We start from the raw sequence: 24,672 nt of genomic DNA, 5'->3' as shown, positions 1-24,672 counted from the left end.
TAATTTCAGAACTTTTTCCACCTTTAATGTGACCTATAAACTGTACAACTCAATTGAAAAACAAACTGAAATCTTTTAGGTAAAGCGAAATAAAAATAAAAAAACTAAAATAATGTGGTTGCATAAGTGTGAACACCCTTTTATAACTGGGGATGTAGCTGTGTTCAGAATTAAGCAATCACATTCAAAATCATGTTAAATAGGAGTCAGTACACACCTGTCATCATTTAAAGTGTCTCTGATTAACCCCAAATAAAGTTCAGCTGTTCTAGTAGGTCTTTCCTGACATTTTGTTAGTCGCATCCTACAGCAAAAGCCATGGTCCACAGAGAGCTTCTAAAGCATCAGAGGGATCTCATTGTTAAAAGGTATCAGTCAGGAGAAGGGTACAAAAGAATTTCCAAGTCATTAGATATACCATGGAACACAGTGAAGACAGTCATCATCAAGTGAAGAAAATATGGTGCAACAGTGACATTACCAAGAACTGGATGTCCCTCCAAAATTGATGAAAAGACGAGAAGAAAACCGGTCTGGGAGGCTGCCAAGAGGCCTACAGCAACATTAAAGGAGCTGCAGGAATATCTGGCAAGTACTGGCAGTGTGGTACATGTGACAACAATCGCCCATATTCTTCATGTGTCTGGGCTATAGGGTAGAGTGACAAGACGGAAGCCTTTTCTTACAAAAAAAACATCCAAGCCCAGCTAAACTTTGCAAAAACACATCTGAAGTTTCCCAAAAGCATGTTGGAAAAGGTGTTCTGGTCTGATGAAACCAAAGTTGAACTTTTTAGCCATAATTCCAAAAGATATGTTTGGCGCAAAAACAACACTGCATATCACCAAAAGAACACCATACCCACAGTGAAGCATGGTGGTGTCAGCATCATGCTTTGGGGCTGTTTTTCTTCAGCTGGAACTAGGGCCTTAGTCAAGGTAGAGGGAATAATGAACAGTTCCAAATACCAGACAATATTGGCACAAAACCTTCAGGCTTCTGCTAGAAAGCTGAACATGAAGAGGAACTTCATCTTTCAGCATGACAACGACCCAAAGCATACATCCAAATCAAAAAAGGAATGGCTTCACCAGAAGAAGATTAAAGTTTTGGGATGGCCCAGGCAGAGCCCAGACCTGAATCCAATTCAAAATCTGTGGGGTGATCTGAAGAGGGCTGTGCACAGGAGATGCCCTCGCATTCTGACAGATTTAGAGTGTTTTTGCAAAGAAGAGTGGGCAAATCTTGACAAGTCAAGATGTGCCATGCTGAAAAACTCAAAACCAAAAAGACTGAGTGCTGTAATAAAATCAAAAGGTGCTTCAATAAAGTATTATTTTAAGTGTGTTCACACTTATGCAACCATATTGTTTTAGTTTTTTATTTTTATTTCCCTTTACCTAAAAGATTTCAGTTTGTTTTGCAATTGAGTTGTGTAGTTTATAGGTCACATTAAAGGTGGAAAAAGTTCTGAAATTATTTCTTTTTGTCTCATTTTTTTACATCACAGAAACCTGACATTTTAACAGGGGTGTGTAGACTTTTTTTTATATCCACTGTATGTGAAGCAAAAATTAATTGCATACTTCAGCATAGATTGATTTGATAATAATTTGTGCAATAAACACATTTAACCCCTTAGTGACCAGACCATTTTTTTCTTTCAATTTTCTTACCGTTAAGGACCAGGGCTATTTTTACATTTCTGCGGTGTTTGGGTTTAGCTGTAGTTTTCCTCTTACTCATTTACTGTACCCACACATATTATATACCATTTTCTCGCCATTAAATGGATTTTCTAAAGATGCCATTATTTTCATCATATCATTTAATTTACTATACTATTTTTTATAAACTATTATGAAATTTTTTTTAAAAAAACCCCCACACTTTTTCTAACTTTGACCCCCAAAATCTGTTACACATCTACAACCACCAAAAAACACCCATGCTAAATAGTTTCTAAATTTTGTCCTGAGTTTAGAAATACCCAATGTTTACATGTTCTTTGCTTTTTTTGAAAGTTATAGGGAAATAAGTACAAGTAGCACTTTGCTATTTCCAAACCTTTTTTTTTCTTCAAAATTAGCGATAGTTACATTGTAACACTGATATCTGTTAGGAATCCTTTAATAACCCTTAACATGCATATATATATATATATATTTATTAGACAACCCAAAGTATTGATCTAGGCCTATTTTGGTATATTTTATGCCATCATTTTACCGCCAAATGCGATCAAATAAAAAAAAAATTGTTCACTTTTTCACAAACTTTATTTACAAACAGCTTGTGCAATTATGGCACAAATGGTTGTAAATGCTTCTCTGGGATCCCCTTTGTTCAGAAATAGCAGACATATATGGCTTTGGCATTGCTTTTTGGTAATTAGAAGGCCGCTAAATGCCACTGTGCACCATACTTGTATTATGCCAAGCAGTGAAGGGGTTAATAAGGTAGCTTGTAGGGTTAATTTTAGCTTTAGTGTAGAGATTAGCCTCCCATCTGACACATCCCACCCTCTGATTCCTCCCTGACCTCCTTCAAACAGTTCTCTTCCCTCCCCTACCTCACAATTGTCACCGCCATCTTAAGTACTGGCAGAAAGTCTGCCAGTACTAAAATAAAAGTTTTTTTTGTGTGTATATATATATATATATATATATATATATATATATATATATATATATATATATATATATTGGTTGAAGGAAACGGCACACACTTAGTTCACAGCCACCTGGTGCTCAGCCAAAAAAATACATACAGTAATACAGGACCTGATCCAACGGACGGACTCCGTTGTCTGGTGAGATCCAAGAACAGCCGGCACACAGGAAATTTTTGTTCGGCAATCCGATTTATTCAATAAGCAAGAAACCATTGATTGAATAAATCGGATTGCTGAACAAAAATTTCCTGTGTGCCGGCTGTTCTTGGATCTCACCAGACAACGGAGTCCGTCCGTTGGATCCGGTCCTGTATTACTATATATATATATATATATATATATATATATATATATATATATATATATATATATATATATATATATATATATATATTCTGCAGTGTTGGATCCCACCTTAGCCCCCCACCTCCCTGATTCCCCCCCCAAACAGCTCTCTAACCCTCCCCCTCTACCTATTTGGTGCCATCTTGGGTAATGGCAGCTGTCTACCAGTACCCAGTTTGCTAAAAAAAATAAATGTTTTTTTTTTTTTTTTAAATGTCAAGTTTCTGTAGTGTAGCTGCTCCCCTCAATACCCTACCCCCCTCCCAGTTCCCTTTCCCAACATTTATTTCCCCCCTCTCCCTCCTTTCTTTACACTTTGACGTAGTGTAACGGTCCCAGTCCCACCCACTCGTGCTCGCGCACCATTATCCAGGCCTAACCGGAACTCCCTCCAGCATGGCTCTCTCTGCATCAGTGGCTTAAAAAATGGGTATTGCAGGATGCCTCAATATCGAGGTATCACTGCAATATCCTGAAAGCGACTGGAAGCTGTCACAATCGTTTCCAGTGCTTAAAACCCCTGAGGACGTGCCAGGCGTTAAAGGGACAGGAAATCCCAAAAATGCCATTCATGATTTGGATAGAACATACAATTTTAAACAACTTTCAAATTTACTTTTAGTATCAAATATGCTTCATTCTCTTGTTATCCTTTGCAGAAGGAACAATATTGAACTACTGGCAGCTAGCTGAACACATCTAGTTAGCCAATAACAAGAGACAAATGTGTGCAAGCACCAATCAACCAGCTAGCTCCCGCTAGTGCATAATATGTGCCTATTAATTTTCAACAAAGCACATTTGAAAATAAAAGTGATTTTAAAAGTGTCTTATAAAATTGCATGCTCTATCTGATTATGGCAAGCTTAATTTTGACTTTTTTTTATCTCTTTAATATTAGCTAATTTTTGGTTTGGCTTAAAGTGATAGTATACTTTCTCCTTTGTCTAAACAGACCTGGAATGTTAGCGATATTTTAGATGGAGTTTAATTTATCAGTTGTAAAGAAAATGCTCTATAACTTAATTTGTTATGTAGCGCTGAAATTCAAATACTGCCCACTTTTAAAGTAATATGTTTGTTGAGCTAACAGTTTGAAATATTCTCCAATCAGCGTCTCTAACAGCTACAACTAAAGTGCTGTATGGCTAGAGCGCTGATTGGAGAACAGTTCAAATCATTAGCTAAAGAAAAAAAACTACTTTTGAATTTCAACGCTACATTAAAAAGTAAGTTATAGTGGATCTTCATTACAAGTGATAAATTCCATCTAAAATATTGCTAACATTTTGGATCTGTGAAGACAAAGGGCAAAGTTTACTATCACTTTTATGTGACATTATAGCTGAAAATTACATTGTCTAATTTGTTAGACTGGAAATCCTAGAAATTTTAGAGTTAAATGAAAGGATAATGGAATAAAATAAATAACAAAAGTATATTGCAAAGTTTTTCTTTTTTTATTGAAAATAAACATTTTATATCATGGTCTCAAAGTGTCTAATCTTATTTTTATACATAAACCATGTGCAATATAATTGTACATATATTTTGAGGTTTTATTTGTTACCTTCCTGGGATTCCTGGTCTTTTCTTTTTATTACTGTGGGAGAATGGAAGAAATAGTCATCCTCAGTATCACTGCTTCATACAACCCAGCAAAATTAACTTCCCCAATTCCTTTTATGTTTCCTTATATGTCACTTTATAATAACGCTCTCATGTTTTCACCTTTTTTCTCTTTCTATTGTAAATAAAAATTAAACCATTATGCATTTTTCTTCTGTTACAAAATCTATATTTTGTACTTGTTTAAAAGGACACTATAAAATGTGTTTCCCCTTAATGTTTTCCAAAAATACTGTAGAGTAACTATTAAATGTATGAAAACATGTTCCTTTGTGTTTATGGTTGGATTAAAAATAGTCTTTTTTACTCATTAAAACCATGACCTGTTCGTCTCAAGTTCATGCCCATAAATATGGGCTGAGTCTGCAGGTAAAGCAGACGTGCTAATGCTATAAATGTCTAAACATAGTTAGGTATTGAAATGTTTATTATGGTAAGACACAACCTGTTATTTCAGATTTAAAAAATTATGTCTATCTCCTACACCCCACTGGGACATTCATTGATGCTAAAATATGTCTTTTATATAGAGCATATGTTTGTTATTCATATTTTAAGTGAAGGTGATGGTTTCTACAAGCAAAATCAGCTATTTCAAATGACAAAATAAAGGTAAACGATATGTTTGCAAACAATACACTCGAGCTGGTAAAATGTACAATTGGAGATTAAATTGCAATGCCCCTTTAAGCATCTAAATTCCAAAATAAGCAAATGTAAACAATAATTTAAAAGAAATAGCAATATAAACAAAGCAAAATGAAATAAAACATGATCATACAGATTATAATTGTTTTAATGAAAAGTATGGATTTAGTAAAGACAGACTGACAGCAGCTTGTGCCCAGTTGTCATTGCATTAGCAGATGAATTAGAGATAGCAGGTGACAACAAACATTTTAAAGCAGTTTTCAGTGCATCCCAGCTGTATCTTACAATTGTGCCTTGTGAACACCTGTAGTTCCAAACTGCAGTCAATATGCTGATTCTCTCCCTTAATAGGATATTGTTCTCATGGTGAGAGAGACAGAGGGTAGGCCTGTGGTGTGTGCACTTATAGAGAATTAGGTACATGTTAAATGTTATTACATCAATACAATGAAGAATGTTTGCTGCAGGAAAAAAATAAAAATGGTCTTCAATAGAGATATGAAGTGATGGTAAATTCAAGCGTATAACAAAAGCTAGGATTTACCATCATTAAAAATAAACATTAGTTTATCTCATCATTTCCTAAAAACACATTTTTTGTTTTGTTTTTACTCATACAATTTGATCTGATTTCCATGACAATAGCTAAACACATTTTTAAAAGGCCAAACACAACATTTTTCTTTCATGATTTAAACAGAACATACAATTTTAAGCAACATTTCAATTACTTCTGTTATCAAATTTGCTTCATTCTCTTGGTGTCTTTTGTGGAAGGACCAGAAATGCATTACTGTGAACTAGCTGGACACATCTAGTGAGCAAATGAAAAGAAACAAATGTGTGTAGCCACCAATCACCAGCTAGCTCCCAGTAGTGAATTGCTGCTGTTGCTGAGGATATGTAGATATTCTTTTAAAAAAAGGACACCAATGGAATAAAGTACATTTGATAAAAGAAGTGCATTTAAGTGGCTTAATATTACATGCTTTATGGAAATACATAAAAAAACAACTATACATTTTCTTATCTTTATTGAACACATCCACAGTGGTTGGAAAAACTGGCTGACCCTCCTTTGGTAGCAATAACTTCACTCAAATGATTCCTGTAGTTGTGGATCAGACCTATCCAGGGGTCAGTAGACATTTTGGACCATTCCTCTTTACAAGTCACGCTGCAGCATCTCAGTGAGATCAGGACTCTGAGCCACTCCAGAAGGTTTAATTTTGTTCTGTGCTTTGGGTCGTTGTCCTTTTGCATCACTCAACTTCTGTTGAACCACTACTGGCACACAGATGGCCTAACTTTGTTTCTCCTGCAAAATGTCTTGATAAACTTTGGAATTCATTTTTTCATCCATTATAGCAAAGTGTCCAGGCTCTAAGGCAGCAAAGCAGTCCAAAACCTAGATGCCCCTTCTAACTTAGTTTGCAGTTGAGATTACGTTTTGCTGGGCCTTATTTTCTCCACATATAGTTCTTGTTTAATGTTTAATGTGTCATAAAACCATCTACAGAGATGTTAGCCTCTTCAGAGATTTATGTTAGTCTTTAGCTTAATCTCATTAAAAGGATATGAAACTCCAACATTTTCTTTTGTAATTAAAGGGATACTGAACCCAATTTTTTTCTTTCACGATTCAGATAGAGCATGCAATTTTAAGCAACTTTCTAATTAATCCTATTATAATTTTTTCTTCGTTCTCTTGCTATCTTTATTTGAAAAAGAAGGCATCTAAGCTAAGGAGCCAGCACATTTTGGGTTCAGAACCATGGACAGCACTTGTTTACTGGTGCTGTCCAATAAGCGAGGACAACCCAGTTTGTTCACCAAAAATGGGCCGGCATCTAAACTTACATTCTTGCTTTTCAAATAAACATACCAAGAGAATTAAGAAAATTTGATAAAAGGAGTAAATTAGAAAGATGCTTAAAATTGCATGCTCTATCTGAATCATGAAAGAAAAAAATTGGGTTCAGAGTCCCTTTAAGACAAATCATACAATATTAACCCCTCAACGACCATCACCATACAGGGTAAGACGCTGGTCCTTTAGCCCTATGTTCTTCTCTGCATCAGGTTGCGGTGGTGCCGACCCTTAGTGGTGACCGGTGGTGGTGAGGTAAAGAAGATGGCTGTTTGGAAGAGATCAGGTAGGGATCAGGGTTGTGGTAATCTTTACACTACTTACAAGCTGCCTGATTAGTCCCTTTACTACTGGGAATTTCAAAAGTGTGGCGCACAGCTGCATTTAGCGACCTTCTAATTATCAAAAAGCAATGACAAAGCCATGCATGTCTGCTATTTCTGAACAAAGGGATCCCATAGAAGCTTTTACAACCATTTGTGTTATGATTGCACAAGCGGTATGTAAATAATTTCAGTGAGAACCCCAAAGTTTGTGAAAAAGTTAACACATTATTTTTTAATATGATTGCATTATGCGGTGAAGCAGTGGTATGAAATGTACCAAAATGGGCCTAGATCAATACCTTCAGTTGCCTTCTAAAAAAATATTATAGTTTTGAAAAAACAAAAAACAAGGGTCTATTTCTGTTTAAATGGTGTGATAGCAAAACATGCTAAAATGCTATGGTCTCTGGTTATGAAATTTGCTTCATTCCCAGGGTGTTCTTTGTTGAAGAGATACCTAGGTACGTGTCTAGAGCACTACATGGCTGGAAATTTTGCAAATAAATATGAAAAACTCCTGCCATATAGTTCAAGACACGGGTTTCCTGTACCTTTAAGCATTCTGCACTGTGCTCTTGCAATCGTCTTGCAGAATACTTACTTCTAGAGAGAGTAGCAATGGTGCTGAACCTTCTCCATTTGTAGACAATCTGTTTTACTGGTGAGCATGAAGGATTTAAGAGATACTTTTGTAACCCTCTCCAGCTTTATGCAAGTCAGTCTTAAAGGGATACTAATCCCAATTTTTTTCTTTCATGGTTTAGATAGAGCATGGAATTTTAAGCAACTTTCTTATTTACTCCTAATTTACTTAATTGCTATCGTTATTTGAAAAGCAGGAATCTAAGCTTAGGAGTCAGCCCATTTTTGGATCAGCATCTGGGTAGCGCTTGCTGATTGGTGGCTAAATGTAGCCACCAATCAGCAAGCGCTACCCAGGGTGCTGATCCAAAAATGGTCCTAAGCTTAGATTTCTTCCTTTTTAAATAACGATAGCAAGAGAACAAAGAAAAATTGATAATAGAAGTTAGAAAGTTGCTTAAAATCACATGCTCTATCTGAATCACAAAAGTATTCCTTTAATTATTGGTCTGAGGACACTTTTGTTTGAGGCTTCATAGGAACAGCAAACTCAAAAATTGTAAGTGATTTATTGGGCAGAGTATTTCTGACCAAGTCCAATCTCATCTTATTGATTGAATTTAGTTAACCTGACTCCAGTTAGCTTTTGAAGAAGTATAGCCTATTGTGTACTTGTTTTCAGTGTGCAATGTGAATGTTTTAACAGTGTTTCCAATAAAGACATGGAAATGTATAATTGTTTGTGTGTTATTTGGTTAACCTGATTGTGTTTGTGTATTGTCATAGCTTAGTTGAAGATCAGATCAAATATCTGTAGCGGATCATGTCCGCCAGACATCGCTGGATATATGCTGCCGGCATTTAACATTGCACAAGCAGTTCTGGTGAACTGCTTGTGCAATGCTATCCCCTGCAGATTCGCAGCCAATCAGCCGCTAGCAGGGGGTGTCAATCAACCCGATCGTATGCGATCGGGCGGATTGATGTCCACAGCCTCAGATGCGGAGGACTAGTTAAGAAGCAGTGTTCTTAAGACCGCTGCTTCTTAACCCTTGTTTCCGGCAAGCCTGAAGGGTTATTTGGCCCCATTCGGGCCATGATAAATCAGCCCTAAGGGGACATTCTTGAGTAAAATAAGACATAATGTTAGAGCATGCAATGTTTGCATTACTGATACCAGCTGGCTATGCATAAAACTCTAGTCTTGCAGCTCCCAAGCAGGAACTGCCGCTGCAGATTGGCTCACCGGTGGTTTCCTGCTGCTTCCAAGCAGGAGTTTACCTATGTGCATAACCCCTTTGTGGGCTTAAACACATAGTTATTTAGGGTGAGTAATAAAAAAATAATCACAAGCTGTAACAAATTAAAGCATGTAATTTATACATCAAAATGCCCTTTTAATGTTTCATAGGATAAATAACTAATATATTTTAGATGATCAATATGCTACTCTATATGGAAGTAATGAAAAATATAATACACAAACCAAAGAAAGGTAACAATATACCAGCTATTACAGATTTCAGTAAACAATAGTTTTTCACATTCTATGAAGATCTTCAAAATAATTACTAATATTTTATTGGTACTTGTTATTAGGGTTACCAGGTATCCAGTATTCAATAAGACAGTCCATTATTTTACAAGCTGTCCATTAGAATCTGTACAAAATTACCAGACACTTAAATGTCCATTTTTTTTAAAGACCCCTGTTAACTAAATATAAAGGGCCTTCTAGGCCTTGATGCATTAGCAATATTGCTCACAAAGAAGTTACACTGGGCATTTTCTATTATATGTGTTACAGGCAAGCATTGGGGTGTTCTGTCATTGCTGGGTGTGTACCTCTGGCAGCCTACGTACATGTGTTACCGGCAACCAAAGGGACAAAATGACTGCTTAGTTGTGAAAAAAATATATGTGGTGGGGGCCTAAGGTTGAGCTTTTGTGAGCCATTGTGTGAACCCCGCAACGTCCCATATCCAATCACCTATAGGTCGTCCGGTATTTTTATGAAGCACAGCTGGCAACCCTACTTTTTATATACTAATCTCTAAAAAAAATCCTAACACTGTTACATTGAGTGAAGTATTTGTAAGAACATATATATTATTTAATTAAAGAATCATGCGCATTCTTTTAAATTGTATATAAAATTATGTATGTAACATAAAGTTTTACTTTGCTGAGTTTCAATTTTAAATTAACCATTGCATTATTAATCTAAAAAAATGGCAAAAAAAAACATGTAAAATTAGTGTATGGTCAACTCTATATTTGGAAAGGAAGTAGTGGTATCTGCACTTTAGACAATTTTATCAATTTTCCTACTCTCGTTTGTAATCTTTTGCCTATGATGATGTCATCACTTCCTTAAAGCAAAAAAAAAGTCTTCTGCTGTTTTCTCAATGAAGCAAAATAATAATTGACCGAAGTTTAGCAACTGCTGAATGTGTTTAGAAAGCAAATGAATATATTTCATACAAGCAAAAGATACTGCACATTCTACAGAACTCCCTTTATTTGTGCAACTCTTGCAACATATGTCTATCGCTTTTTAAGAAACCACACACATATGGAGACAGTTAGGGAACTATTAGCATTATCAAATCCCATAGAGACCAAATATTTAAAAAAACTAAAAAGCTGTAATACAGGTTTATATCTTTATAAACTGATTTGCAATGTCCCTAAAGAGCCCAAAAATTGAGTAATAAGAATGCTGAAAAAAACACCTTTTTATGAGATTTTGTAATTGTAAATAGTAGTCATTTACAATAGCTACATTAAGGAAATGCTGTAAATCGTATTATAGATTGACTCCATTGACTCCATCAGACATGAAATCAGCTCTCAACATAATTACATTCTCTCCCCCCCTCAAATGCTCTCACTCAACCACAACCTTCATAACCTGAAACTTAGTTCATTCTCCCCTGTTACTGAGGAAGAAGTTTTGGCACTTATACTGCGCTCTCACCTCACTACCTGTCCCCTTGACCCTATCCCCTCACAGCTACTCCCCTCCCTCTCTGCTACCCTTACCCCTATACTAACACACATTTTCAACCTCTCCCTCAGCACTGGTACATTTCCCTCATCGATGAAACATGCACTGGTCACACCTATCCTCAAAAAACCTTCCCTTGATCTTACCTCCCCATCCAACTACCGACCTATTTCCCTCCTCCCTCTTGCTTCAAAGCTTCTCGAACTAGTATATGCACGCCTATCCCATTTCCTTACGTTAAACTCCCTTCTTGACCCACTGCAATCTGGATTTCGTCCCTATCACTCCACAGAGACAGCTATTGTTAAGGTCACCAACGACCTACTTACAGCAAAATCAAAAGGCCACTTCTCTCTGCTTATCCTCCTTGATCTGTCTGCAGCCTTTGACACTGTCGACCACCCTCTTTTGCTCCAAACCCTCCAATCCTTCGGCATCTGTGACACAGCCCTTTCATGGCTCTCTTCCTACCTATCAAACCGTACCTTCAGTGTAGCCTTCTCTGGGGCCTCCTCCGCCCCGTCACCACTTTCTGTCGGAGTACCGCAAGGCTCTGTTCTCGGTCCCCTTCTCTTCTCAATCTATACGTCATCACTAGGTTCCCTAATTAAGTCCCTCGGTTTCCAATATCATTTGTATGCCGATGACACCCAAATCTACTTCTCTGCACCAGACCTATCTCCTTCCTTGCTAACCCGTGTCACTAACTGTCTTTCTCACATCTCTTCCTGGATGTCCTCTCACTACCTCAAGCTAAATCTCTCCAAAACTGAGCTCCTCATTTTCCCCCTTCTTCCAAAATCTCCACCCCCAATATCTCTATAACTGTCGACAACTCCATCATTACCCCTACTCCGCATGCCCGATGTCTCGGGGTCACAGTTGACTCAGATCTTTCCTTCACTCCTCACATTCAGTCCTTGGCTAAAGCCTGCCGCTTCCACCTTAAAAACATCTCCAAAATTAGACACTTCCTTACACAAGACACAACTAAGATTTTAATCCACTCTCTCATGCTTTCCCGCCTTGATTACTGCAACTCCCCACCTGCCGCCTAGCTCCCTTACAATCCATAATGAATGCCTCTGCCGGACTCATCTTCCTTACACGTCGCTCTTCATCTGCTACTCCTCTCTGCCAATCCCTTCACTGGCTTCCTCTTGCCTCTAGGCTCAAACACAAAATTCTCACTCTGACATACAAAGCCCTCAACTGCACTGCTCCCCCCTATATTTCAGACCTTGTCTCCAGATACTCTCCCTCTGGTCCCCTTCGCTCTGCTCATGACCTCCTACTCTCTGGTTACCTCATCGCACTCCCGTTTACAGGACTTCTCCAGACTGGCTCCCATCTTGTGGAACTCTCTGCCTCGCCCCACAAGACTCTCCCCTAGTTTTGAAAGCTTCAGGCGCTCCCTAAAGACTCTACTGTTCAGGGATGCATACAACCTATGCTCACCTTACTTTATACCAGTTCCACTCCTCCATTGCTTTCCCCTGAACCCCCTTAAGTCCAGCTGTTTGTAGATCACCTTCTTAAGAGCTAATTACAACAGTGCAACTCTTTGCAGGCCCCTCTACCTATCTGATTCCTTTAATTGTTTTGTTGTACTACCCTCTGTTTACAGCGCTGCGGAATCTGTTGGCGCTCTACAAATAACCGATAATAATAATAGATTTAGACAATTTGCAGCTTTTTGAAGGAAACTTAAGTTACAGAATCTCCTTTTGGCCTCTCAATTGAGCTTTTTACACAAAAGCAAGAGGTGCTTAAAAGGGACATTATACACTAGATGTTTTGTAGATGATCCATTTATTATATAGCCCATCTGGGTGTGTTTTTGTAAAAATGTATAGTTATGCTTTTTTTTTTAAATAACATTGTGCTGATTTTCAGACTCCTAACCAAGCCCCAAAGTTTTAGATATATACTAATGTATACTGACTTCAGACTGCTTCTGTTTGTGTAATGGGTCGTTTCATATGCAGGGGAGGGGGGAGGTTCTGCTATCAGACCCTTTCAGTGCGTGTCCCAGGCTTATCTTATTAACAGTGTTAAATTGGAATGATCTAAGTAAGTTTTTAAAAGGTTTTACACTGGATTTTTATATCCGTATCTGTGCATATTTTTCTTTGTAGTAGTGTCTATTAAATGCAGTTAAATGAAAATTGGTGTATACTGCCCCTTTAAAGGGACAGTAAACACAGCATTTTTAATTTTTTTTAAGAATACAAATTGCCATGTGTACTTTATATATGTTTTGAAAATATCTTAGTCTCTACTTTATATAAAAAATATATAAATTTACCTTTTAACATCCCTATTGTTGGCACTGCTGGCCGCCCCCAGATCTTGGCATTTTTTTAATCTTTTCATCTGCAGACAGTTTAGCCAATGAGGTGTGCTAGCTGGAGGCGCTGGTTCAGCTTGTATCAGTCGTTGGTATCTTCCTTTCCTTTCCTTCCTCAGGAAAGGAAAGGAAGATACCAACGACTGATACAAGCTGAACCAGCGCCTCCAGCTAGCACACCTGATATATTCACACAGACCTTGGGAGAGACTGTGGGACGGCTGCGGTTCACCAGAAGGGGAAAGTATTAATACATATTATACACCTGTTTGCATGCATATCAGTTTAGCCAATGAAACTGCTACAGATCCTGCAATTGCTATGGCACATTTAGCCACCAATTAGCAAGAGCTACCCAGGTGCTGAACCAAAAACGATCCTGCTCCTAAGCTTACATTCCTGCTTTTATAAATAAAGATACCAAGCGAATGAAGAAAAATTTATAATAGGGGTAAATTAGAACGTTGCTTAAAATTGCATTCTCTATCTGAATTGTGAGGGAAAAAAAGGGTTTTATATCCCTTAAGCCTGGCGCTTTCAGGACAGTAAGGAATGTCCTAATGTGCTGAAGAGGTTAAACAAGAAGCTATGAAATATATTTTTTATCTGGCATGTTAAAGAAAAAAAAGCAGTCTCCTATCAATACCTGCTATTTAGAACAAGATTGCTTGTTAATCACATGGGCAAAACAAATAATTTTTAGCGCTGCACACTGGCACAGACACGGGTCAAATCCTACAAAAAAAAAAAAGTGTGGAAGCTCACCAAGACTTCCACCCCCACAATTAATATTGTTTTATATTTACACACACATTTATAATCTTTAAACTTTGGTTAATTAAAGCAAATTAAATCTTATGAAGGTTTTAATGGTTGCCTTTGGGCCTGAGAATTGTATTTAGTGTATTGTAGGAAGTGTTATTGCCCATTACTAAAGGATCTCACTATCCCTCTAACCAGACTGTGCTCAGCTCCTCCCAGCAGCAGCAGTAATTACTGAAGCATTTCTGTTCTCTGTCCAGTGGAAACTTAGTTCCCCCTGCAAAAATAGTGCAGGAAGTCCGTTCCCATGCATTCCCAGTGAATCGCTATGCTCTAAGTATCATGATCCACTGTTTACATTTTGTTATGAGCTGTAGAAGCAATGTACAGTGATGCATATCTTGTCTGTCTGAGAAATGAGAATTGGAGGTAAGGAAAGGGTTGGCTGCCAGCCTTGTAATGGACTGGATCGCTTGCTAAAAGTAGGTGCGGCCGTTGAAGGATCTAAAACAGAATTTAAAAAGTAAAAATTTGCTTGAAAGAAAAACCAAAACACATGGATATATTTATATATTTTTATTTAAATATATGTAACTTTACTGCCACTTTAAGGTATCTTTAAAGGGCCATTATAGTTGAAAAATGACATCCTCTACCTCTAATTCCTTAGAATACACAATTGTAAAACTAGTGACCATGTAATGCTATGTATTTAACCACAGCAAAATTGTTAAACACATAGTTAAAGTACCACTTTGAACCTGCAGAGCAATGCTGGTTGCCAGAGCAAAACTGCTGCTGACTGAATTGACAGCAATAGTTGCACAGCTGGGTTGTTGAAATAGCGCTAATGATTATGATAGAGAGATGATAGATAGATAGATAGATAGATAGATAGATAGATAGATAGATAGATAGATAGATATAGATAGATAGATGTACAAATCCCCAAATCCTGAATTCCAAAACCTAAAATTTATTTGAAATCCAAACTTTCAGAGTACAGCATCTTTCTAATAGTACTATGTATACTAAAGTATTAACAATTATATTAAAAATTACCTGTAGGCTGCATGCATGTAAATATTTCCTAAATGACATAAGATCTTGTTTATTCTTGGTTCCATCCCCTCTTTAAACTTTCCTCTTTTAAAGATACAAATATTCCAAAATCCAGACCTTTTCCGGTCCCAAGCAGTTTGGATAAGGGTTTTTCTACCTGTATATTATATGTATGTGTGTGTATATAATAAAAAAGTGTTCAGAATGTAATTATTTTTCCCCCAGAACACTGTATTTGTATTACAGTTTTTACAAATATATTTAACATTTATTTGCTGCTCTTATTATTACCTGACAGATAATATTTGCTTTCCATGTTCCTTTAGCAAAGTATGACAATAGGTGCACAAGGCAAAGTGACACAGTCATGATGCCCTGTCCATATACTGTAGCTGCAAGCCAGTGTTAACTGCCCTCTGATCTTTTTTCCCCTTTGAACAGGACATACGGTGAGCAATAATAAACATGCCAGGCTACTGCAGTTGTGCATATTTAAATAGGGTATATTAATAGCTCAATACGAACACAGTAAAACGCTCAAGAATGTGACTTGCAGATTTAGTGATAGCGATTTGCAGTGTGACTGCATTCCCCTTGTCTTGCCTGCAGTGCCTCGCATTTGCCTCTGAGTGGCCCACATCACAAGTTGAGTCACCTCTTTCTTTTTTTCCTGCAAGCCTGCTAATTAACAGCACAGTCCAGCCTATTCTGTGCACAGTATTGTAATTAGGTAGGAGGGATGTCCACAATTGCCCCGACACAGTACCAGCCTCAGTCCCTAGTGCTAGAAACTAGGAAGGATCTGAGTTTGCAATGAGTGGATATACAAGCCCTGTGTGAGCAGCTCTGGGGCAGAAGTCACTGGGATTATGACTATGAGCAGGGTGTGGAGGTACAAACCAGTATCCTAGGAATTCCTGGAACATGGGGAACCAGCCTGCAAAACCTGAGGATCAACTGGAGCAAGGTTTGTGGGTTTATTCACTAAATACAAATATATTGTATGCAGAGCTCACACATGTGTATATGAATACTATCAGTTCGAAAGCCCATTTGCATTGTATTTTCTGGGAATTTCTAAAGTAGCATGGTTTGAGGGAAAAAAAAAATCTTTCTTGCAAGAATAGGGCATTCTATTCATCCCGTATAAAGGGTCTTGTCCTGAAACAAGCATTTGTCTCAGAAGCACAAAGAAGATAATATGCAGCAGGAAGCCGGCATCTCAGCATGCTGCCTGTCACTGATTATTCCTCTGCAGCTGGGAAGTTTTAACTCTCCCCTCCTAAGCCGGAGAATGGACTTACACTATCATAAGCTAATTACTACTTGTGTTAACCTCTTGCCTGCCACAGAGGACAGCACCATGCTGCTAGACTAATATACATTGCCGATATTTGGCAACCGAGGGGTTAATCAGTGGAAAGGAATTAGAAGACGTTTGAGGCAGATTTAAATACATTTGCATACATGTCTTAAAGGCACAGTAAAGTAAAAAAAAATATTGTTCATGTGAGCGAAAACTATTTACACTTGGTAAACAATGTAATATATAATCATAAAAACGTTTTTTTTTTATTATGAAAGTAACTGGAAAGTATGACTTCCACAGTTATTTAGAGGGCAGTGCCACCCCACTGTATAACAGCCAACTTAAAACTGTAATAATATGAATAAAAGTGCCCTCATCATATGAGAAAATAAAAATGAATGTCATTTAATAAACAAACGTGCATATTTCTTCCCTCGGGCCTATTGTTGCTGTTTAATTAGATATGATCAGTGGTTACTCACCTTGCTGGCTGCACCTGTTGTGTGTAATGTGACCAGGAGAGGCCTGCAGACAGATGACTCTATAGAACTGGGTATTCTGCATAATTTGGAAATTCTCTTGGAGGGATGGTTATTAATGCAGTGCAATGAATCACTAACTATGCTTCATTGAATCCTTTTAGTGTTGTTTGATAGCAAAGAATATGATTTAGTGTTAAGAGCACCAAAGAGGTAATGTACTAAAACAATAATTTAATGACAATATAGAAATGTGTACACAATGCATGTATTTTATCCCCTAATCAGGGACCTATAGATATTTGTATTTTATCCCCTAATCAGGGACCTATAGATATTTGTATTTTATCCCCTAATCAGGGACCTATAGATATTTGTATTTTATCCCCTAATCAGGGACCTATAGATATTTGTATTTTATCCCCTAATCAGGGACCTATAGATATTTGTATTTTATCCCCTAATCAGTGACCTATAGACATTTGTGTACACATTTCTATATTGTCATTACATTATTGTTTTAATACATTACCTCTTTGGCGCTCTTAACACTAAATCATCTTCTTTACTCCTAATTTGAGGTGGGCTAGCACACCTGTGTTATAGAGCAACAGAGGTAATTTCCCTAAGCGCTTTTATCTCATATTTTTCACTAACTACCATACAACCCAGTGTTGTTTGGTAGCACCAAGGCAAATTTCCCCAAAAGAGTTTGTGATGACGTACAAGGAGCAGGAAAGTTATATATTGTTAGGTAACAAAATATTGGGCAGTGTTATTTGGTTCTGAAAAGTACGTCTCTCATTTTCACTGTGTAGTGTGGCACATTACAGAGGTCTGGTAAAGCTCTTTAGTATCTCAAGGGTAGTAGTTTTTAAAGGGACGTGAAAGGCAACATTAAACTTTCATGATACTGATAGAGCATGCAATTTTAAGAGATTCTTCAGTTTACTTCTATAATCACATTTATTTTGTTCTCTTGATGCTTTTTTGTTGAAAAGCATACCTATATAGGCTGAGGAGTAGTAATGCACTGAGAGCTAGCTGGTGACTATACTTGACTCTTTTTACTGGCTCTGTGCACAATGAATAATGAATATGACCGAGGGCCGCAGCATTCAGCTCTTTTCCAAACCGGATTTCTACTGGGAAAGTGCAATACACATAAGATCTGTGCAAATCTTGCAGCTGTTTTCAGCATTAGGGTAAAGGGATAGTTTAGCGTCCCAAATCCGCCGTGGGGGGCACACAATGGATAGGTTCCCAGCTCTGGTTGTGGTGCCCGGGAATGATATTGGAACAGAGCGATCAACTCCACATTTACCTAAACATGTTATATTTTTACAGTAGGAATTACTTCAGACACTTACATATTACCGCAGGAATTACTTCAGACACGTACATATTACCGCAGGAATTACTTCAGAAAGGTAACGGGGGGGGGGGGGGGGGCATGGTTAGGTTGCCAGCTGCAGTTGCAGAGCCCGGGGCAGGTATTGGAACAGATCATTCTTTTCCAATATCGCTCCTGGCCGCTGCAACGCTCTGTTCCAATATAGTTCCCGGGCGCCGCAACCACCTTTGGGAACCTATCCATGACCCCCCCATGGTACTTTTATAATCTCAAATATACAATACAAGCCTGGAATCTGCATAGGAATGCCTGAGTTTGGGTCTTTTTTTTGCTACCTGAACTTATAAGCAATTGCACTGTATAAAGTTTCAGCACTACCAAGACATTGAACATATCTGGCATTTCATGGCAATCTAAGTTGTCTTGAAATGCTTTTGCACCAGAATGGGTTAATACAGTTGTCCACTAATATGTTTGGCTATTCTGTGAATGTCTGAGTGTAGTAACTGCCTTTGTATAAGCTGTTCCCAGATTCAGTTTAATCGTTCTACTGTCAAAGATGGTTGTACTCTATTGTTCTCCAGCATCCAATGGGTAAAGGATGCGTTTGACCCATAAGGTCATGAGTTGGTTTAATGTGATTCCCCAGTCATTCCCTTACAGCAGCATGCATGTGTTTAAACATCACTTGTATGAGGTCACACATTATTTATTTATTGTCTTGTGGTCTGGAAAGGAACCCTATATGAGTGTGATTATGTAACAAGGTATAAATGCTGCTGGGGAGGGCCAAGCTAATCTACAGACTGAGTAAAGTCCCCTAAGGGCTTCCTATAACAAGCAATATCCTAACATGGTAAAACTACTAATGTATCATATGTTTTAAATCAGTGTAATCACTTCCTGCTTTTTTATGCTAGGCATTACCACATTTGTGTAATGCAAAAAAAATCTATAAAATGTACATTTAATTAAACAAAAATATTCTCATTTTTGTCATCCCAATCCTATTTTAATTTTAGTTTGTATAACTAGCTGTTTACGAAATGAGTAAAGATATTTCTAATCTTTTTATACACTCATTTATATATGTAATTTGTATTATTCATATTGGGTTCAGGGTATCATTAATGAAATACAGTTTATAATCAGTTTACATATAATAATAGTAATAATAATAATAGGGGTCTTTATAGTTGAATGATTTCATGCTCTAATTTGCTACCCTGTAATGCTATATGTGTTTAAGTCCCACAAAGGAGTTAATTAAATTGTTAAAGTACCGATCAGAAGCTGCAGAGAACTGCTGGTCCTAGGGTTTCTGGAAAAAAAATACCTGCCATACTCATTAGTATGAATAATTATACTATATAAATAAGGAACTTAAAGGGACATTCTAGCCAAAATTGTAATCACATGGATGCGTTTCAGATTTTAATAGAAGCATTTTTGTAATATATATGTACTGGCAAAATTGCTTTTTATAAAAGCTATAGCTGTTGCTTAAGATGCTTGCAGCATCTGGTAATGACTCAATTTGTTATTTACTGACATGATACAAGCTCTACTGACTCGCTTAGCAGCTGCAGTATTTAAAATGCTAGTGCATTAAAGGGACAGTCAACACCAGATTTTTTGTTGTTTTAAAAGATAATCACTTAATTACCTATTCCCCAGTTGTGCATAACCAATACAGTTATATTAATACACTTTTACCTCTGTGATTGCCTTGTATCTAAGCCTCTGCAAACTGTCCCCTTATTTTAGTTATTTTGACAAACTTGCCTTTTAGCCAATCAGTGCTCACTCCTCAGTAAATTCATGTGCATGAGCTCAATGTTATCTATATGAAACACATGAACTAACACCATCTAGTGGTAAAAAAACTGTCAAAATGCATTCAAATTAAAGGCGGCCTTCAAGGTCTAAGAAATTAGCATATGAACCTCCCAGGATTAGCTTTCAAATAAGGATACCAAGACAGCAATGAAAATTGGTGATAAAAGTAAATTGGAAAGTTGTTTAAAATTAAATGCCCTATTTTAATCATGTAAGTTTTTTTTTTTTTTTTTTTGACTTGACTGTCCCTGTTTACACTTAAAACAGTGATAAATTTTACTAAAAGCATTTTTGCCAGTACATGTATTTTGCAAATATATTTATATTCAAAGCTTTAATTCATCTATGAGCATTTTACATTTTGAGTAAAATTTCCATTTAAGCTGCTAAGTCTGTTTTAAATGTTAATTGGTTTATAATTAGTTTCTAATATACTTAGAGGAGGTTTTACCATGATAGCAAAGGGTTGCCATCTGTCTGGGAATGGTTCAGGTTTCCATTTGTGTGTCCAGGCTTGAAGTTGAGTCAGGCATGGACATGCAAATTTCTGGGTTTAGTGGGAAACCGCCACAGCAAAAAGGTGACGTGTATTTGCAACATACCTACAGTTATTTCTCTCTTGTGTGAGAGTGTGTTTGTCTTTATGTTTGTTAGTGTTTTTATACGAGTGTGTGTATGTGAGTAAGAGTGCATGTTAGTGTGTGAGCGTGTGCGAGAAATAGTGTGTAATGGTCTTTTTTGTGTGTGAGAGTGTGTTTGTTAGTGTCTTTATATGTGTGTGTATGAGAGTGTTAGTGTTTTTGTCTGTGTGTGAAAGTATGTTTATGTGTGAGTGTGTGTTAGTGTGTGAGAAATACTGTGAGCGTGTGAATTTGTGCTAGTTTGTGTTTATGTGCTATACATCGTGTGTATTGTGCAACAAAAACATTTGCTATGCTGTGCACGGTGCAAGAGAGTCCGTGTTTGGCCTGAACTAAAGGTAGCAACCCTATGATAGCATGTTTATTTCTAAAGGAAATCATTATTTTCAACTTTGACCTGAAGCTTAAAAATGCCATCCATGTCGCTAAAATACCGGCTGGGTGACAACCCTAGATCCAGAACAGAAACTGATACTGACCCAGTCAGCAGGATTTTCAGTGCCCTGCTCCCTAGATACTTTACTTAAGTATTAGTTGGAGACAATAGTTCAGACAGTAATCTGTGGTGAAGGTTTCTAGTAGGCCACGGATAGCTGAGGATGACATGCTTCTGTGTGTCACGGATAGCTGAGGAGGACGTGCTTCTGTGTGCCACGGATAGCCGAGGAGGACGTGCTTCTGTGTGCCACGGATAGCCGAGGAGGACGTGCTTCTGTGTGCCACGGATAGCCGAGGAGGACGTGCTTCTGTGTGCCACGGATAGCCGAGGAGGAAGTTGTTTAAAACGGTACGCTATGACTGAATCATGAAAGAAAATTATTGGGTTTAACATTGGGAAATGTTGACTTTTCTATTACTGTTAGAAGCGTTATTCCCAGACATCGGTTGAACACTCTAATGACCCATTTATACCTGTTCCTAAGTGCCCTCAGCAGAGGAGGAAACCTAGGTTACAACATTGCGGGGTCTTTTGCTTTATGGATCCTAAAATGTTACCCTTTCTCCACCCCCCCTAATTTGCATTTTATAATCGGGAAAATCTTTGAATACAATATTGTATCTAACTTTTATTTAGTGTTTAATGTCCTATTAATGTCACTTTCATATTCTAAAAAATAAGTAGGTGTGAAATAATTCTGATGTAGGCGCCAATTACCTGCTTAGCTCCTAGTAGTGCATTTTTGCCTTGAGCCTACCTAGGTATGCTTTTCCACAAAAGATACCAAGAAATTAAAGCAAATTTGATAATAAAAGTGAATTGAGAAATCTCTTAAAGTTGCATGCTCTATCTGATGCATGATAGTTTAAAGGGATAGCACACTCAAATGTGTTCAGCTAGCTCCCAGTAACACATTGCTGATCCTTCAACAAGGGATAACAAGAGAATTATGAAAATTTGATAATAGAAATAAATTAAAAAGTTGTTTAAATTGTATGTTCAATCGGAATCATGAAGAAAAAAGTTTCAATGTCCTTTTTAAATATTCATACCTTTTTAATGTTTTCCAGTAGCTGATACTTTTCTAATCCCACTCCTGTCTTTCATCTTCTCCAGAATAATGTATTTGTAAGACTTTAATGGTAATTTGAGTCCATACAAGTACTTGGGTATGAGTAGGCTAGAATAGCATTTAGCACTAATTACTGCAGCTTAATGAGAGATTCTCGGATGCCAGAATCACTGGTCAAGAAGCTAGAATTAAATATTAAGTACCAGGTAACCTGACAGCAGGTATAATAAGGTCATTTAAATCTCTATTTAGCTCCAGTGTGTGTTATTTACATTAGTAAAATATAGATTTTAATGTTAGATAAAACCAGTGTGCTTCTCCAGTCTACCTATTTTTCTCAGTAAATGGTCAGACTTAATGATTCTCACCAAGGCCTAATGAATAATTTAGACCAAAACTTATCATTTTTAATTATGAAACAAAATTAATTTCTTTAGCAAGTGTGTCAATTTTTTATGGACATCAGGAACTTGTAATTTCTGCTGGGAAATCTATTCAATTCAGTAATATCGCATTTGTCATATTACTGTATTATGAAGCTGAAATAAATATATGTAGATAAACCTGTTTATTCATATAACACAGTTTTTAGGCAATAATAGATTGCTGTGTTTTTTTGTACCTGATAATGTGCTTCTATACATGTTGTTTGTACACGTGGCTAGCCAATGTTGCGTGTATAGAAATTGCTTGAGATGTGTAAACGTACGATACAGAAAAAGACACAACCTTTGTGAGCATTGTTATGAATACAGATGGGTAACACTTTAGTTTGATATTACACTGTCTACGTTTTTAATCTTTTCTCTTTGCTGACTCGGCCACATGCTAAACTGCTGGGTTCTAACCTTGGAATTGACTTAGCTTGTGACATACAGAATTGCCCTAAGTAGTGTTGGTCTTCTTGTCACCTTTAACATCTGCCTCTTGCTGCAAAAGTGGTGTCTTATTAAAAAAATATCTATAAAATGTGCTTCAGATTGAAGTATATTGTGTGTTTTGTTTTTGTCTGAGGTATACATTAAAAACAGTTGTTTTCTTCTGTTAAGTGTGATCAGTCCACGGGTCATCATTACTTCTGGGATATTACTCCTCCCCAACAGGAAGTGCAAGAGGATTCACCCAGCAGAGCTGCATATAGCTCCTCCCCTCTACGTCACTCCACGACTAGATAGGATGTGTGAGAGGACTATGGTGATTATACTTAGTTTTATATCTTCAATCAAAAGTTTGTTATTTTAAAATAGCACCGGAGTGTGTTATTATCCCTCTGGCAGAGTTTGAAGAAGAATCTACCAGAGTTTTTGCTATGATTTTAGCCGGAGTAGTTAAGATCATATTGCTGTTTCTCGGCCATCTGAGGAGAGGTAAACTTCAGATCAGGGGACAGCGGGCAGATGAATCTGCATAGAGGTATGTAGCAGCTTTTATTTTCTGACAATGGAATTGATGAGAAAATCCTGCCATACCGATATAATGTCATGTATGTATACTTTACACTTCAGTATTCTGGGGAATGGTACTTCACTAGAATTACACTGTAAGAAGTACATAAAGCTGTTTAATATCTAGAAATTATGTTTAACGTTTTTGCTGGAATGTAAAATCGTTTTCATTTGCTGAGGTACTGAGTGAATAAATGTTTGGGCACTATTTTTCCACTTGGCAGTTGCTTGATCTAATTTCTGACAGTTTCTGTTCTCTCTCACTACTGTGTGTGAGGGGGAGGGGCCATTTTTTGGCGCTTTTGCTACGCATCAAATATTTCAGTCAGCAGCTCATTGTATTTCCTGCATGATCCGGTTCATCTCTACAGAGCCCAGGGGTCTTCAAAACTTATTTTGAGGGAGGTAATTTCTCTCAGCAGAGCTGTGAGAATTATAGTTGACTGAGATTAAAAACGTTTATTCTGTAATTTGTTTCCTGCTTTCAGAATTTGTTATCTTTGCTAATGGGATTAAACCTTTGCTAAAGTTGTGTTGTTTACAAGGATTGATATAACTGTTTCAATTTATTAATTTTCAACTGTCATAGATCTTCTGTGCTTCTTAAAGGCACAGTACGTTTTTAATATTATTCTAATTGAATTGTATTTCCAAATTGCAAGTTTATTTGCTAGTGTGTTAAACATGTCTGATTCAGAGGATGATACCTGTGTCATTTGTTGCAATGCCAAAGTGGAGCCCAATAGAAATTTATGTACTAACTGTATTGATGCTACTTTAAATAAAAGTCAATCTGTACAAATTGAACAAATTTCACCAAACAACGAGGGGAG

The 24,672-nt window shown here is 37.1% G+C and overlaps 1 protein-coding gene across 4 annotated transcripts in view; it reads left to right on the top strand.

Annotated features, from left to right (window-relative positions):
- Nucleotides 1-24,672, top strand: part of SPECC1 (sperm antigen with calponin homology and coiled-coil domains 1) — a 962,422-nt gene that overhangs the window by 265,137 nt on the left and 672,613 nt on the right. Inside the window, exon 1 of one of the 4 annotated variants that reach the window (XM_053706123.1) lies at nt 15,922-16,228. The exons of the other annotated variants lie outside the window; for them this stretch is intronic. Coding sequence (XP_053562098.1) covers nt 16,186-16,228 — 43 coding nt within the window. The 5' untranslated portion in view covers nt 15,922-16,185. Of the gene's footprint in view, nt 1-15,921; nt 16,229-24,672 lie in introns of those variants that run through there. 4 annotated transcript variants of the gene reach the window in all.

Source organism: Bombina bombina, chromosome 3, assembly GCF_027579735.1.
Source record: "Bombina bombina isolate aBomBom1 chromosome 3, aBomBom1.pri, whole genome shotgun sequence".
NCBI classification, from domain to species: domain Eukaryota; kingdom Metazoa; phylum Chordata; class Amphibia; order Anura; family Bombinatoridae; genus Bombina; species Bombina bombina.
The sequence above is the reverse complement of the archived record's forward strand: the minus strand, read 5'-3'. Positions and strand labels throughout refer to the sequence as shown.